Source organism: Spinacia oleracea, chromosome 6 (assembly GCF_020520425.1).
Source record: "Spinacia oleracea cultivar Varoflay chromosome 6, BTI_SOV_V1, whole genome shotgun sequence".
NCBI classification, from domain to species: Eukaryota; Viridiplantae; Streptophyta; class Magnoliopsida; order Caryophyllales; family Amaranthaceae; genus Spinacia; species Spinacia oleracea.
This window is the reverse complement of record NC_079492.1, coordinates 120,979,457-120,995,577: the sequence shown is the minus strand read 5'-3', so window position 1 is coordinate 120,995,577 and position 16,121 is coordinate 120,979,457. Positions and strand designations below refer to the sequence as shown.

The 16,121-nt window shown below is 34.8% G+C and overlaps 1 protein-coding gene, 1 long non-coding RNA gene and 2 other non-coding genes across 4 annotated transcripts; 3 read left to right on the top strand and 1 right to left on the bottom strand.

Annotated features, from left to right (window-relative positions):
- The first annotated feature begins 283 nt into the window (after positions 1 to 283).
- LOC110803977 (peroxidase 39-like) lies at positions 284 to 2,331 on the top strand. The gene is made up of 4 exons (XM_022009526.2): positions 284 to 676; positions 952 to 1,143; positions 1,307 to 1,472; positions 1,807 to 2,331. Exons 1-4 carry the CDS (start codon positions 362 to 364, stop codon positions 2,208 to 2,210), a joined length of 1,077 nt encoding a protein of 358 aa, XP_021865218.1. The 5' UTR covers positions 284 to 361; the 3' UTR covers positions 2,211 to 2,331.
- Positions 2,332 to 4,081: 1,750 nt separating this feature from the next.
- LOC130464736 (U4 spliceosomal RNA) lies at positions 4,082 to 4,236 on the top strand. Its single transcript, XR_008925088.1, has one exon. It is a non-coding gene; the product is annotated as a U4 spliceosomal RNA (small nuclear RNA).
- Positions 4,237 to 5,402: 1,166 nt separating this feature from the next.
- Positions 5,403 to 5,518, top strand: LOC130464771 (U5 spliceosomal RNA). Its single transcript, XR_008925121.1, has one exon. It is a non-coding gene; the product is annotated as a U5 spliceosomal RNA (small nuclear RNA).
- A 3,676-nt stretch (positions 5,519 to 9,194) lies between these two features.
- LOC130464078 (uncharacterized) lies at positions 9,195 to 13,137 on the bottom strand. The gene is made up of 4 exons (XR_008924377.1): positions 12,903 to 13,137; positions 12,675 to 12,810; positions 12,158 to 12,254; positions 9,195 to 9,679 (listed from the first exon to the last, which is right to left on the bottom strand). It is a non-coding gene; the product is annotated as an uncharacterized lncRNA (long non-coding RNA).
- Positions 13,138 to 16,121: the final 2,984 nt, after the last annotated feature.

The following is a 16,121-nucleotide window of genomic DNA, read 5'->3' as shown; positions in this document are numbered from 1 at the left end:
TTTTCTCCCATAGAAATGAAGATTTCAAATGGAATAAACATTAAGAAACGGAGAAAATAATGATGTGCACAAACTGTTTATTATAATTAAGGTACAAGGTCAACCGACATTCCTGGATTAATGTTGCATAATTCACGTATAAGTAACTATAAGTTATAAAGGAACAAGTTCGTGGTGGATGCGTGCATGAATCAAAATAATTTTGATAATCATGAAATCGATTATTTTATTGAGGAAGATGCCATATTTTAGTGCTATATAAGGAAAAACATAAGAACCAACTTCTTCATAAGTTATTAATAAGATCACTAAAATTAGTAACTAAATTAATTAAGCAAGCTAGAGAGTGTTGGAAACAAAAATGGCTAGCAAAGTTTTGTTTTTGTTACTCGTTTTAGCAATTTGTAGCACTTTTGTGTTTTGTAATGCGGGTGGTTCGAAGAAGAAATCTCATTACAAACACAAAGGTGGTTGGGGTCACGGTCATGGTCACGGACCTCGTGGTCATGACTCATATGAGCCAGAATATGATGGTGGCTTAAAGAATGACTTTTATCGAAAGAGTTGCCCTCGTGCTGAAGAGATTGTACAAACTGTTACAAGTAGGCATGTCACGAGTAACCCAAATTTGCCTGCAAAGCTTATTAGGGTGCTCTTCCATGATTGTTTTGTTCGGGTATGTACTCAAATATTTACATATACATGATCATATATAGAAGTGCTAGCTCTATGTAACATTATTAGGGTGTTTAGTGACGGTTCTTAGTTATGGTGTGGGTGGACCGGACCCTCACAGGTAAAATTACATAGTGTAATTTTAGTTTTGAGCACACCCCTCTTAAAATTTGTATATAATTATATAAGTTTCATATTATATAGCTACCTCCTCTCGTAAAATTGTTCAAAATCCATCATTAGCTATAATAAAAATAATGCATGCATTGGATGCAGGGATGTGATGCTTCTGTTTTGTTAAACTCGACCGGAAATTCAACATCGGAGAAAGATGCAAATACCAACAGAAACTTGGAAGGGTTCAACGTTATTGATGATATTAAATCAGAAATTGAGAAAGAGTGCAAAGGAATTGTGTCTTGCGCTGATATTTTGACTCTCGCTACTCGGGATGCTGTTTCTCTGCAAGTAAGTTGCTTCAACCCCATCGCATGTAATCCATTAATAGTAACATACTCGCATGTAAAATGAGTATCGAGTAATTAATGTTTAATGATCAATATATTGGAGTAACAAAATTAGTGATCAGTATATTAACAAAATTATTGTATTCATTTTTATAATTAATCAGTATGGGAGGCCGTTGTGGAAGGTGCCCACTGGAAGAAGGGATGGAACAATCTCAATTGCTTCAGAGGCTTCAGCTAATATTCCTTCCGGTGCCTCTAACTTCACGGTCCTTGTTAACAACTTCGCTAGTAAAAACCTCACCGTTCGTGATCTCGTTGCTTTATCAGGTACGTAAAACTTATTACGAAGTACCTCTTCCGTCTCTAAAAGATTGCTCCATATATAAATTAAACTGCACTTTATTAAAATTTGGAGGTAAATTATGCACCCATGTTGGTAGATTGTAAAAGTTACTAAATAAGGTATGAGGCAAACAAATAGGGACATTCAAAAAAGTGATCATGAGTCCTGACATAGAGTATCGGAGTTAATAGTTGAGATTATACCTGGAGCTGGTCACACTATGTAGTATGTACCAATGATAGTTGATTTTCATTTGTGTTACAATTTCTTTTTTTTATTTGCTTAGATTAATGATTTTGTGTTGATTATGGGATGAAGGTGCGCATACAATAGGAGTTGGTCATTGCAATTTTGTGAGCAGAAGACTATTCAACTTCACTGGAAGAGGAGACCAAGACCCATCATTGAACCCAAAATACGCCGATTTTCTAAGGACTCAATGTAGAGACCCAGCTGATCGTACAACCACAGTTGAAATGGACCCAGGAAGCTCCCTCTCGTTCGATAACCATTACTTCAAGATCTTAAAAGAACATAAGGGTCTTTTCGTATCCGATGCTGCCCTCCTCACCGATGATAAAGCACGAGAATTCGCTTTACAACTTCTCAACCCTAAAATGTTCTTTGATGAGTTTGCTAAGTCTATGGAGAAGATGGGAGCTATTGGTGTACTCACTGGAAGTCAAGGCCAGATTAGGAACAAATGCAGTTTGGTTAATTAATTACTTTACTTTAATTCCACTACGTACATTGTCAATAAATTTCATTCTTAATTTAACATTTCGTACTACGTATAACATAAGCGTAACTATACTAATATAGTATGTAAGATCTTGTTGTTCATGTGTATTTTACTCTGTACACCCAAGAATCGAAATGAATTACTCCACAACTTTTACTAATTTCAAATTAGTTTTTGGGTCCACGCGATGCCCCGAGTTATTACGTTAATAACATGCACATTTACTTATATTTTTGTTTTTAAAATGATAACATGAAACATGTAATAGCTTAGTGGTAAAAGCTTTGTAGTTTAAACCCAAGGACAAGAGTTCAAACGTCACTTAAACCATGCTTGTCGTTTTTTTTTATGTATATGAAAATTATATGGAGCGATTGACACATCAGAGCGTCACGTGTCACGTATACTTTTTTATAGACGTCTTTTAATATATTTTTGGGTGATGATAAAGGTCACAAGTTGCGACAATATTTAGTTGTCGCAATCTTACGTGTCGTCGTTTAATTGGTACATATAGGCGCCACGTATGCTATGCGTCATCAGAATATTTTTACTATCAATTCAATATTTTTACTATAAAAATACATAAACAAGGTAATCAATGTAAAGAAGGAAACAAATTAGAATATTAAGATTTTCCTACCTTTTTTTGAAACATATAGGATAGATTATATAAGTTAAATATTTTAGTTTCCAATTTAAATCATGACACATAAGCATGCCATGTCATCATTGTGACACGGCTTAAAGGTCGCATGTTGCGACCTTTATCATTTTCGTATATTTTTTTTTTTGAATGTATAGTATAGAAGATAGATAGACTTACTTTACATCAATAAGTTTTTGATCTAATTGTTAAGACTGAAGGTCTGTGTACGATAACTCTCAAATTTAAATTTCTCCACTCCCATTTGTAACACCAAAAAGTAAAATAAAATTTGTGTGCTACGGAGTACCTCATAAGCTCCCACGGGACTAAACAAAGCTTCAATAAATTAACACTAAAGTTTATACACACGATGGTGCCGTAATTTTATAAAACAAATGTTATATGGAGTAGGTAGACGCTTAGATAAATGCAAAGAATATTTATATTTAGCTTGAAATGATATTTTTTTCTCCTAAAAATAGATGAATTGATTTATTTTTCAAAATCTTCATTTAAACAAACTTAACATATTAGTAAGAGTATACTATGTATTACTCCCTCCGTCCCAAATTAGTTGTTACACTTACCTTTGCACAAAGTTTTAGGTGATAAGCGGTTGTTTGGTTATCAATTGTTATTTTATTGAAAAAGTAGATGTGATAAGAGTTAGTGGAGTATTTTTTTAATTGAATGTGAGAAGGCGTGGGGTCAAAAAATAATTTAGTGGGAAGAGAGAGGCAATATAATAATTGTGGGGTCATTCCTAATTTAGAAGTGTAACAACTAATCTGGGACGGACGAAAAAAGAAAGTGTAACAACTAATCTGGGACGGAGGGAGTACATAATACTTCGTAGATGTTTCACACGGGTACACAGTTAAATATCCAAAAGCCAATTTGTATCCCGCTCTTACGGAACTTAAAAACTCAAAGCAACGAGTAAACCTCACAAGATGTTTGAACTCAAACTTTTCAATGAAACAGGCCAAAGACTACGTACACAGTTATTCGAGGCTACAACTTTCTTCAATTTGCAATGACCTTCATGTATTAAAGGGAGTAGAAGAGGAAACAAGGCATTACTGCAATAGTGTAGTAGTCAAAAAAATGTGAACATACTTTGGCGTCCCACATCAGGAAACTTAAAATTAGTGTTTTATCAGGGATAGTATATAACTAACCGTCTAGACTCTTGTAAAGTTATCTTTGCGCTTGGGGCAATGACGCAGCTAGTGAGGTAATAACCGAGGCGCGTCAATTGCTGGTTGAAAACTATTTCCAAACCCCCTCCTCGGCCTTGGCTTGACCTTGGCCGTCGAGAATTTCTGGAAGGGCTCCCTAATTTCAGGGTAAAGCTCTACAATCTTAAGTTCAATTTTTCTAATGGAATGGTCTAAACTACCTTCAATTGTGAGTTGTCAATTACTTTTCTGGTATGCACCTACTCCATAGAAGGCAGGCTGGAGTTAGGTGCGTGCACCTGAGAGAAAATTATAAAGTATACTACTCCTTCCGTCCTTTAATATTCTATCCTTGAATTACAATGAAATACAGTATCATATTTTCAACTTTAGAATAAGTTGGTATCACTAGCGTACTACTCCCTCCGTATTTTTTTAAGAGATACACTTGCCTTTTCCGACAGCATTTATTTAAGAGATACACTTGTCATTTTTAGTAACTTATCAACCCCACCATCTAATTAAATAATACATCTAATATACCATATCACCCACCATCCTATTAAACAAATATTTTCATAAACCCACCTCACTCTCCACCCACCAAAATGACATGGTCCCCACATATTTAATTATTAAAATATCTATCCAACCCCACTTGCTTTATGATTTTATTTCATTTAATTATTCTTCTTAATACCCGTGTCCGACCAAATGTATCTTTTAAAAAAATACGGAGGGAGTAACTTCCCTGATAAACTAATAGTAGGATATTACAAGTAGACTAGTATAATGATTTTCCTTTTTAGTACAAGTATATAGGTTACTCCGTAGCAAATAGGCTTTGAAATGTCCAACTTATTTGAAAAATACTACTTGTTGACCCCTTCATAGCCTCACCAGTGTGCACCCGAATGCCATAACAATCATGGACACTACAATTTGAAGGTTACGATTGTACAACTTTACTCTGAAAAGAGAGAGCCCTTACGGAAATTCTCTGACGGCAGGACACTGGGAGTGGTTATCGGACTGGACTTACTGGGCATGACTAAATCATCTGTTATTGAAGTTGTATACTTGTATTTGATCAATAAGAATTAAAATGCATCATCCTGTAGTTAGTTGGTTTTTTTTTCAAAAAATTCCATCTGGTATAGGGTCTTATTCTGGATTAAGATTCTACAGTTCAAAGCAATTGCTGATATAGTATTATGGACTTACGGAGTACGGTAGAAATCAACAGAAAGACTTGCAGATTAGTCCCACATGGACCAGGGAGAAAGAACTAAGCGATAACTGCAATATAAATTAGTACGCCTCACATATTAGCTTCTCACGCAGCCATGTAGTGAGTACAAAGCGAACTATTCTTTCGCCTTTTACTAAAGAATACCGTGTCCTCGCTGCATAAAGCGGTATACGTTTATTTTTGAAGGGGTTCTTCAACGGAACTCCATTAAAACCTAATTTAAGTTTTCACTATAACTATTGACTCCTTATTGATACCTGGTCCTAGATTCTGCAATTGTGGACCAGATGGGCGGACTAATGAAGCTGAAGCATACGTTTATTTTTGGAGGGATTCCTCGTTGGAACTATTTATGGGAATTGCCTTTTGTAATACGAGTAGTATGAGATACACTTTTTTTTAAGGCAAATTTGTCAATAAAAGAGCTTTATAACTCAAATTTTTGCTAGAAATGACCTTATATATTTATTTATTTATTGCGAAATCACACCTTAAAGTAATTTTTATGCGAGAAATGACCTAAGGGAAGTTTCCGGCATTAATTGAGCTTTTTCTGGCCATTGACTTGCACGTGATCAGCACGTGTAACTTAAGTTGGCTGAAGACACTGATTTTCCCGAGTCTTGAACTTTCAAACTTGATTTTATTTCGATTTTTTTTTTCAACTTTAGGTTTTAAAGCTTAGAATTTTGGAGGAAAATTGGGCGTGGTTAGCAAAATAAAGCCGCACATGCTTCTCACGTGCAAATCAATGGGCAGAAAAGCTCAGTCAATGTCGGAAACTTACTTTTGGTTGTCTTTCGCAAAAAAAAATTACATTAAGGTGTGATTTCACAAATTTTTTTATTTAAGGTCCTTTCTAGCAAAAAAAATTTACATTAAGGTGTGATTTCACAAAAAAATTATATAAGGTCCTTTCTCGCAAAATTTGGGTTATAAAAGGTTCTTTTTAGCAAATTTGCCTATTTTTTCTTTTTTTTGTTGGTGGCACTATCGTTTGCTCCCCCATATCGGCTATACTTAATTAAAAGTTACACTTTTTATTTTTGGCATGTTATGGTCTCCACTTCTAATTATATTAATGTTTCTCTCTCTTGTGGTCCCACACTTACTCACATCCTCTTTGTATAACAATAAATAATTCAGCCACTATCAATTTCTTACCATAAATAATAACTCAATACCTCACTTTCATCTTATTTTAATAAATTCAACTTATTTCCTAAAACTACTTGTCGGTCAAACTGTATCTTTTAATTAAATACGGATGGAGTAACGTTTTTCACCAAAATTTTGTTCAAGGCGCCCACCAATAATAATTTATTTCCAATCCAATTATCGCTAATTAACTTCATACTATCCTCTTTCCTAAAAGTTATTTACGCTTTGGAATATGTGCCCAATGCATGACAAACATTATCAGTAAATTTGTCACAGTTATATACATCAAAACATTACTATAAAGAGCTTGTTAGATTGGTCTCATTATGTATTTTCATAATACTAACTTTTTATAATTTTTCACATACGAAATTTAATATATTAGTGGTTAAAATATTGCATTGAAATCCATTCAAATATTAAGTTTAAAGAATTTTAAGGAACGGAAGTAGTACGGAGTATATGCATAATTTTTTTTTGTTAGTCTCTTTTGGAATTATTATTATTTGTCCAACATATGGTACTTTAATTGAAATACTTCATAAAATGAAAATATAGTGATGAGAGAGAAACATGAGAGGCTCCCGTTTTCTAGAGAGAGAAAGAAAATCATAGGTTCCCGTTGCCATTTTCTTCCCTCCATTTTCCTTGCTCTGATGGTTTTGCTTTGCAAATCCCTTCGTCTTCCTCTTCTTTGTCTTCAACCTAGGTTGTGTGTTGTAATACCTCGTACTTTGTAATTTATAAATATATTTTATTATATTTATAAGGATTTTTATAAATTTAATTGCATTTAATGGGAATTAAATGTATTTTATTTTAATTAATTTAATTATTAATTATTTACGAAAATCGTATTTTATTTATTAAATAAATTCAACGAATTTATTTAATCGGATTTTGTTGGGTCGTATTTTGAAAACGAATTTAATTTAATCTAAGCCCAGTTAAATTTCATGATCAAACCCAACAAGGCTTGTAAGGAATTTATATTAAACAAGCCCGTAAGCAAGCCCAACCTTAAACCCTAAAACCTAGCCCATGAAGGGATGAGAACCTATAAATACCCCTTCCCTTCATTAAATCCCCAACCTTAATTTTCAGATTTTTTTCTCTCTCTCCTCTCCCTTTGTCCGGCGCTTTCCTTCGGCCCCAAGGCACGAGCTTGCCTTGCTCGTGTGCCTGCCCAGCCGTGTGCCAGCCCGCGCCTCACGCGCATACCCCTCGTTGCTCTCTCTCGCCTTCGAGCCCGCAGCCAGCACACACGTTGCTGCTCGCTGCTGCTGCTGTGCCGCACACCCTCGTCGCCCCTCTCTTGCCAGCGCCCACGCAGCGCGCAGCCCGCTTGCGCTGTTGCTGCTTGTGCTGTTGCGTGTCCCGCGCTGCTGCCTAGCCGAGTGCTGCGTGCCGTGTTGTGTTGTTGCCCACGTCGCTGCCCACACACGTAACATATCAATTGTTGCGTGTGTGTGTTGTTGATCGTTGATAATCAAATTGTATACTTTCAAACTTTTCAAATTTCAGTTTTAAATTGTTTAATTATTTAATTGCGGTTATTTAATTATTTGGATTATTTAAATTGCTGGGAACGGTTATGAACACCGTGTTTTAATATTTAGTATTCGAATTGATGAGATTGGTTTTGATTCAAAAGAATTATAAATTTCAGATTTAAGGGTTAATTAAAGTGTCAATTTTTAAGGTCAAAACATGATTTTAGTAGTGACCTACTAGTAGGATTTCAATTCTGATTGTTCAAGCGATTGACTCACATAATTTAATGACGATTTAAATTATGGAAATCAACTTAAATTTTCAGATTTGCTATTAAGCTTTAAAGTGTTGATTTTAATGATTTTAAAGCCAAAAAGTCAATGTTTTTAGGCTAGGACTTGAGTTAACTATTTGAGACTATTAAATTGACGAATAACGATTAATTTCTAATTAAACCAAGGGTTTTAGCTTCTTAAATAGTTTCTGGAAATTTAGTAAACATGTTAATAATTAAGTTTCTCCTTCGTGTTTATAGGAGTTGATTTCTAGTGAGTCGTGATTCGCACAGTGGCCCCCCGTACTTAGGTATTCCAGGTACGTACAAGACTAGGGTGACCACCCATCCCATGAGTACTTTATGAAGTATATTGATTGTGAATCATGTGAACTTAAGCGTTGAGAATTCATGTTTGATGTGTGAACAAGCATGTGAGAATTGTTATTGAATCTTTGTGAACGAGCATGTTATGAATCGATTTATGCTTTATAGATTCTGTTGAACTATCATGTTATGGATTTTGATAATCGTTGAATTATGTCAAGCATGTTATTCAAATTGGTATGCATGTATGAGTGTTGCGCATGCAAGTTATTATGATTATGCTATAGTACGGGATGTCTAGCATATAATGAGCCTATTGAATATTGCCTCAGTGCATCGTTTATTCTACCGCAAGTGTAGGATACATTTAAGAAGTTTATGTGAATTGAACTAAGGACTATTCGTGCTAAGGGCACACCTCGCTTGTTAACAGGAAATGTCGGGTTATCTCAAACAGTGTTTTTGAGAAGGAACAATGGGAGTAATTTCACTTGAGTCCTATGTTTGATCACAAGTCTTAAAGGATTAAAATGAAGTGTCATTGTTGAATTATGTGTTGGTGTAATGGTTGAATTTGTAACAGCCCGCCCTTAACGAGCTGCTTTCTAAACACACTTAGTCTCAATTTAAACAAACTCAATATAATTACAACTTTAAACCCTGCTAAACAAACTTTAACCCTTCAAACAACTTCAAGGATTTAATCACGGTTTAGCCTATCTCAAAGACACTAATCAAGACCCTTAAACTTAATTAGTTATTAAAAATTTCGGCAGTACTTCCCCTAAATATGGACGACCTAAAATACTGTTTAGGAAATTACGTCAGATTTTCTTTCACCTGCTATTTCATCATTCCAGCATATAACATCTCCCAAAAACATCATTGGAGTGACACCAACTCAACAAGGATATATAATCCATAAATAATAACCCAAAGAAAAAAAACTCTAGAAACAAATTATACAATCCATTAATAAATTAGGAAGGACTTAAATACACTTGGAGAATCCACATGCCCTCCTTGAAACATATAAGGCCTCTGGAGGACTTCTACGCACCTTGAACCTGAACTGAGACTTGATTCTCGCTGCCTGCAAAACATTTTAACTCTGCCCCCACCAGGACAGGTTCATTGAACAAAATCAGCGGAAATCTGAGTACACACATCCAACCAAAAATGCATTTGATAGGTGGCTCAAAATAATATTTGTTTTAGTTTTTATGTTTTATTCTGTAAAGAAACTTCGCTTATCAAACTCAATTGGAAAACATAACTTGATAAAATGTTATGACCTCTTTGAAATCTATTTGGCGAAATCTAGATTATTCAAACAACGATTTGGAAAACAATAAAATAGCATTACTCACAAAGGCTTCAGACTTACTTACCATCTCACAAAGTCTCTAAATTCACAATCAAATCAACTGAATTAGGCTCACAACTTTAAGATTCATCTTGTCATTCTCATACTCTTAATCATTTTCAATCATAACCTAATTCGACGAGTACTCTTAACGATAGCTCGAGTATTATAAGTAAACCTTTTCCCAATCCATAGTTTTCGCCACAAGGTTAAAACTCAACATATAATTGTTCATAACTCAATATGATACTCATGGGCACAACATTGCTATAGTAATATGATTTTCTTCATAAAGTTCTCATAACACAATTCAAATGAAGACATAGATATTCATAAGAAATTTATAACTCAATGCGAAAACACACAACTTAATCTCAACATAATAGCTAACTCAATCACAACATATTAGCTTACTGTTGGGGAAAGTGAACACGAATAGAGAAGGGTTATTCAACCAACTGTCTCTATTTGGTGGGGGTCGTCACCCTCCTGATAAGCATACGCTTGCAAGACTTAACTAGGACATGTCCCTAATTACGGGTCTATCCCGCCTCTACGAGTCTACTTTTGTAGCACTCGCTTTATGGCCAAGCCGCTTTAACGGGTCTATCCCGCCGAACTACGAGTCTACGATTGTAGCACTCGCTTTATATGTTTTTCATCACCGACGCATGTGAGCACTATGCAACACATACACGGCTACTTTCCCCTACTTAAGCATTTTATTACCAATTTATGCGATTTCATTCTCAAAATATCATTCGCATTCCCATACTCATGTATTAACTTCATTCTCATCATATCTCAACTCACTTTATTTCTCAGAATAAATCCTCAACCAAATTAAAAATCAATCTCAAGGCTTGCTGACACTTTCTCTTACTCTTAAACAAACTGTAACAATATAATTAAAATTTGGACACTCTTCACAACTATTCCCTTTTAACTTAGAATCACTCTTTACCCTTAGTTATACTCTTAGCCCATTGATTAATAATTGACTGCTAGTGGGTAACACTCATTTATGATCCCAAGGTTATCAATAGCTTATACTCTCCTCAAATCCGGATTCATTCTTTTATAACTTAGTGTGCCTGAAATGTGTTTTAAAAACGTTTATATAAAACTCAATTACTCAAACTAAACTTTATTATTCATAGAAATGCCCACTAGTTATATCTTAAACTAATAGGTTTCAAAAATATGAAAACTTGATTATTTATTTTAAAGTATATCGTTATTCTTTACAATAGTTTCTTTTATAAAACTTGTCAAAGATTTACTTATTTGCAAACTATATGTATTTAAAGAACTTAAAACAAAACCGAAAACGTCTTTAGTTTATTGTTTCAACTCTTGAGTTCATTAAACACTTTAATATCGTTCAAAGCTAGTTCAAGTTCCATAATTCATAGTTTTAGGAAAAACATGTGACTTTTAGGAAATTCCAAAATAAATATGGCTTGTAAGGAATGATTACAACCCTTGAAACGACTCATTCAAGAATCATTAAAGAATCATTAAAGACTCAACTTTTGTTATACTTAAAATAGTTTAGAGATTTCTCATTTACTACATTAAAAGAATTCTTTTATTATTAACACTTAATTAAGAAACAAGCGTCTTTTAAGAAAATTAAAAACAAGTATGACCCAGTTGAAAGAAAACAGAAACCTTTATTTAAAACAAGAATTTAGAATTAAAGTGGTGTCTTTGGTTCCACCAAATCTTATCTTAGATTCTCTTATATAGTTTTAACACCAAGACCTCAAAAACTCCTTAGAACTCAAGTAGGATTACTCCATTATGCAAGGACCTTCACCTGATCATTAACGTATTCACTTATGATTAACTCTTAATTAACACAACTTTAACCTTTTGACTCTTTCACACATCTCACGACTTCCAAGTTCGACCTCAAGATACTCAATGAAATCAATTCTCTAGCCGCTCAATGCCTCAACTCAAACCATCTCTCACTTGGGTTCTCATTGACACAAACATTCGTTTAAAAGAATCATTATTCTTAAAGCATTACAAACCACTTTAATTCGCAAAGAACAAATCAATATGCAAATACAATTTGGTTTTGCAAAACACAATTTAATTCACAAAATAACATTCAATTTGCAAAACAACATTCAATTTATACATTATATATATACATAATACTTTAACACAAGATATATTTCCAAACATTGAAGTTGGTTGGACGATGTGTACCTCGAATCGCTACACATGAATCTCAAGACTTATTCAATCATCATTCTCCGCTTAATTCCATGATTCGATTCCCCTTATTCGTTCTTCATCAAATAACCTCAACAAGAAAGATTTGAATCAATAACTACTCACTCAAATCATCTAGAACCTAATATCTTAAAAGATTTTTCGAAACTTACTTTAGAAACTAACATGGAACATATTCTACCTTAAGAAAACCAAATGGGGTTACTAGACATGGATTATTTTTGAAATCATATTTGAAAATTTTATTTGGTCAATAAAATAAGTTTAGAAAACTTAATCACAATTCTATATTAGAAATCCTTCTTTGTGGGAAATGTAATTTGACTCACTAAATTACTTTATCAAATCCAGTTTAATTTCAATATTCCAAATCATTTCTATAAAATCAAAATAATTATTACTGACAATTTTATTCTATAAATTATTACAATCTAATTGGGCTAGGAAACAAAACAATAAGATGAAATAGAATTAGGGGCTTGAGTTATACCCAAGATCTTAGGGAGGAAGGAGTGAGGCAGAGGAACAGTAACAACACCTGGCAACAACATCAATCAACAATAACCACTTGCCGCAGCGACCTCACGTCGCCGGTTAACTGCCAGCCATGGGTCCCGCGGTGGTGGCTACAATTTAGAGGAGGAGAAAGTTAGGGTTCGGAAATTTGGGGAATTTAATTCAATTTGATAAATTAGTGAATAAGAATTAAAGATATTACCAATCAAGAACTGTAGCCAGCACGGAGATCCCGAAACGCCACCGTCGGTGGCGACAGCGACAACGACGCGAAGAACAAGAGGGAGGCAGAGTAAGGAAGGTGGCGGAGCAAATCCGCAACACAAACAACTCACCTCACCGGAATGAATCGGCGAGGGAGAACAGAGCACGACAGAGATGTTGGTGGTGTGCGGAGCAGAACAGAGAGGAAGAGAGAGCCGGTGAGACGAGAGGAAGAGGAAGAAGTGTGAGAGAGTTCCAGAAATAGAAAAAAAAAGAAAAAAAAGTAGAGGAGTTTTAGATATTTCTGGATTATTTTCCTTTGGTCAACACCTAGAAAGAGAAGAGAGAGTCATAAGTCTTATTCCACATGAGTTATACAATTAAGAGTGCAAATTAATTTATTTACTTATTTTATTTAAACCTTTATCTATAATTAACTTCAAGCATAAGATAATTAATTTTCTATTTTAAATTAGTTTAGAAATTTATTATAAAAACCCAAATTCTTTTTAATCAATTAAATTTCCGTAAAGGTATCTCGAGCTAAAACTCGAAAATCAATTCGAAGGCTAGCTTTATAAATAAATATACAAATAATTGAATAAATAAAATTCAAATTTATTCACCACTTAAATAAAGATTTTAATCTCAAGTTAGATTTAAGAATAATTCTAATAACATGTTTAAGACGGTAATTACTCTTAATATGATATTAAGAGTTGCTTAAAATCAGGGCTGTTACAAAATTATTTGTGAGTTATGTCTTTGGGTTGAGTCTTGAACATAACATACTAATTAACGTAAAGTGCAACCCGAATGAGCTTCAAAACTCTTGGAACGTATATACCTCGAGTATGAACAATAGGGGGAGTCTTGCCGGAAAACTTGTACTCCTTGAATGATACAAGACGTTGTTTCATTCTTCTTTTTATGCTTTTATGCACTGAAATTCCATCGGTATGGCCCGACTGTCGGTAGGAGTCCGACTTATTATTATTTGGTGTATGGTTGGCTCCCATCACCCTTTTCTTTCCTTTTGAGGATACTTTATTTTACCCGTTCGAAGCTACTTCTTTATTAAACTGTGAGTCAAGAGTCGTGTCATCTGTCGAGTCTTGTCTCCATGTTTACTTGTTTATTAAATGGCTTTTGCATGTGGATTATTAATTCGTTGAGTGAAACATGTTAGGATAGAATGTTATTCTAGCTTGTTCGTACTCAGCTTTTGTTGACTTTGTGCTTTATGTCTTTCGGTCATGGCCTTTGCCTTAATGACCCTATGATGAACCATCATTGCATTTGCGTTGTTGGGGAGTAGATTTTAATAAAAACAGGTTTGTAGAGATAACTTGCGGGAGAAGTTATCATGGGAATCGTGTTTGAAAGTTTATTTCTCTTCCGTACTTTATAAACTCTACTTTTATTTTTAGTCATGACTATCGTTACTACTATTATTATTTTTGAAACGTTTATTACTTTGGTTTGGGCCTTGATGGTTCCAAGTTGTTTTAATGATCATTAACTATTTAATACATTTTAAAAGTTAGTTATTTCCGCTGCGTGATTCTGGTAAATAGCCTTAGCCGTTATCACGGTGGCGGTAATATCTTGGTAATTCCATTGTTTTAAGTTGGAAAATGTTTTATAAAAAGCAAGGAATTATTAGGGTGTTACATGTGTTCCCAAATTAAGCCTATCGACCCACTAGAAGCAATTATGTCTCGCTTTGCCCTTGGATTGGCACCTCGGTTGTTTCGAGGCAAACCTTTTCAACTCCGATCTTTATCTTACCTTCCCTCACAAGCTTCCTCGTGAATCCAACGGTTTCTAGCTTAGCAACGTCAACATTTCTTAGGTTTATAAACAGTAATAATGGTTTTTTCGGGCTAATTAAGATTTACTCCATTGAGCTTTATTTGCTGTATTAATTGGGCCAATGATGGAGAAGATTGGTCTCTAATACCAACGTTGATGCAGTGGGACTTGAATAAAAGCCTAATATTTGCTATTTCTAGTTTATCTTGATTTTAATTGGGTTTCTGCTTTTACTCTGCTATTTAACTGAATTATTCGCTAATTTTCGATGCATGCAATTTGGTTTCTTATGTTTTGCTATTTTCTGTGCTATGATTATTATTGTGATGCTTCAAATTTGCTCTAGTATTATAGATCCTTCTTGTAATAGCTACTTAGTCCTTTGTTCTTTCTTGCTCTCTTGGTTGGTGTCTTTCAATCTTCTCCAGTACGTGTTTTGGGACTATAAATACATGGCTCCGCTATATAACTTTTGCACTTGCACTCTCAACTTTCTCTTTAAGTCCGAGTCTCTCCTCCTGATACAATTCTCATTCAGTTCTCTTCTCTTTCACTGCCTTAGCACTCCCTTAATGCCAAACAAGTATGAAATCACAAACTATGCCTCACTTCTTAAGAAGAACTCAACTCCACATTCCAATGAACTTGGACTTACCAGCTTATTTGGTGATTCAAGTTCTTCCAGCATCCTCATAAGTTCCATCACAGGCACCCTTCTCGTGGGAAGTAGCAGTACTGATAATGCTTACTCTGAACGCACCCCACCATGTCTTGATCTTGTGGTTGCTCAATTGGATGATGTTAACCTTTTTGTTAATGCTGCTGGTGTGCCTGATGGGTCTGGGTCTGGTCCAACTGATTGGCTTTCTGTGGTGCCAAGAAGGAGGGCTAAACCCAAGTCTTTCTCCAAAAGAAACTCTTCAAAATTCCAACCTTACCCTCCTGCCAATAATGCCAAACCTCTGCGTTCTCCTAGGGTCAATATTGGTCCAAGTCTCCCATTGATTCCTTTAGCCAATATCTTCCAAGGCCTGGATGATTTTCAAGTGTCTACTAGTGACACTATCACTCTCACCCCCCCTGCAGTCCAACCTTATGAGGATATCCTCCCTGATGTTAGTCTTGAAGATTTGATGACTGACTATGGTGTGGGAGTCTAGAATGATCATGTGAATAACATAGACATCGAATTCTCTAATGGTGAGAGGAATGAAGATGATGGTTCGATGTTTACTGCCTGTACTCCACCTTCTGATGTTGACAAATCCAAAAGGAGGAAGAGATATGATGGTGATCTCTCTCCTTCATCTTCAGCTGATTGATTATGTTTGTCTGGCTACACTTGTTTTTTGGATGGTGGTGGTTTTTGGGTGTTATGATAGCTAGTCTGTACTCCACCTTC

Excerpts from the sequence above, each read along its gene's own strand:
- LOC110803977 (XM_022009526.2), top strand. The coding sequence starts at position 362 with ATGGCTAGCAAAGTTTTGTTTTTGTTACTCGTTTTAGCAATTTGTAGC. Across the intron at positions 1,144-1,306 it reads GGGATGCTGTTTCTCTGCAA|TATGGGAGGCCGTTGTGGAA; the intron begins GTAAGTTGCTTC and ends ATAATTAATCAG. Across the intron at positions 1,473-1,806 it reads TGATCTCGTTGCTTTATCAG|GTGCGCATACAATAGGAGTT; the intron begins GTACGTAAAACT and ends TATGGGATGAAG.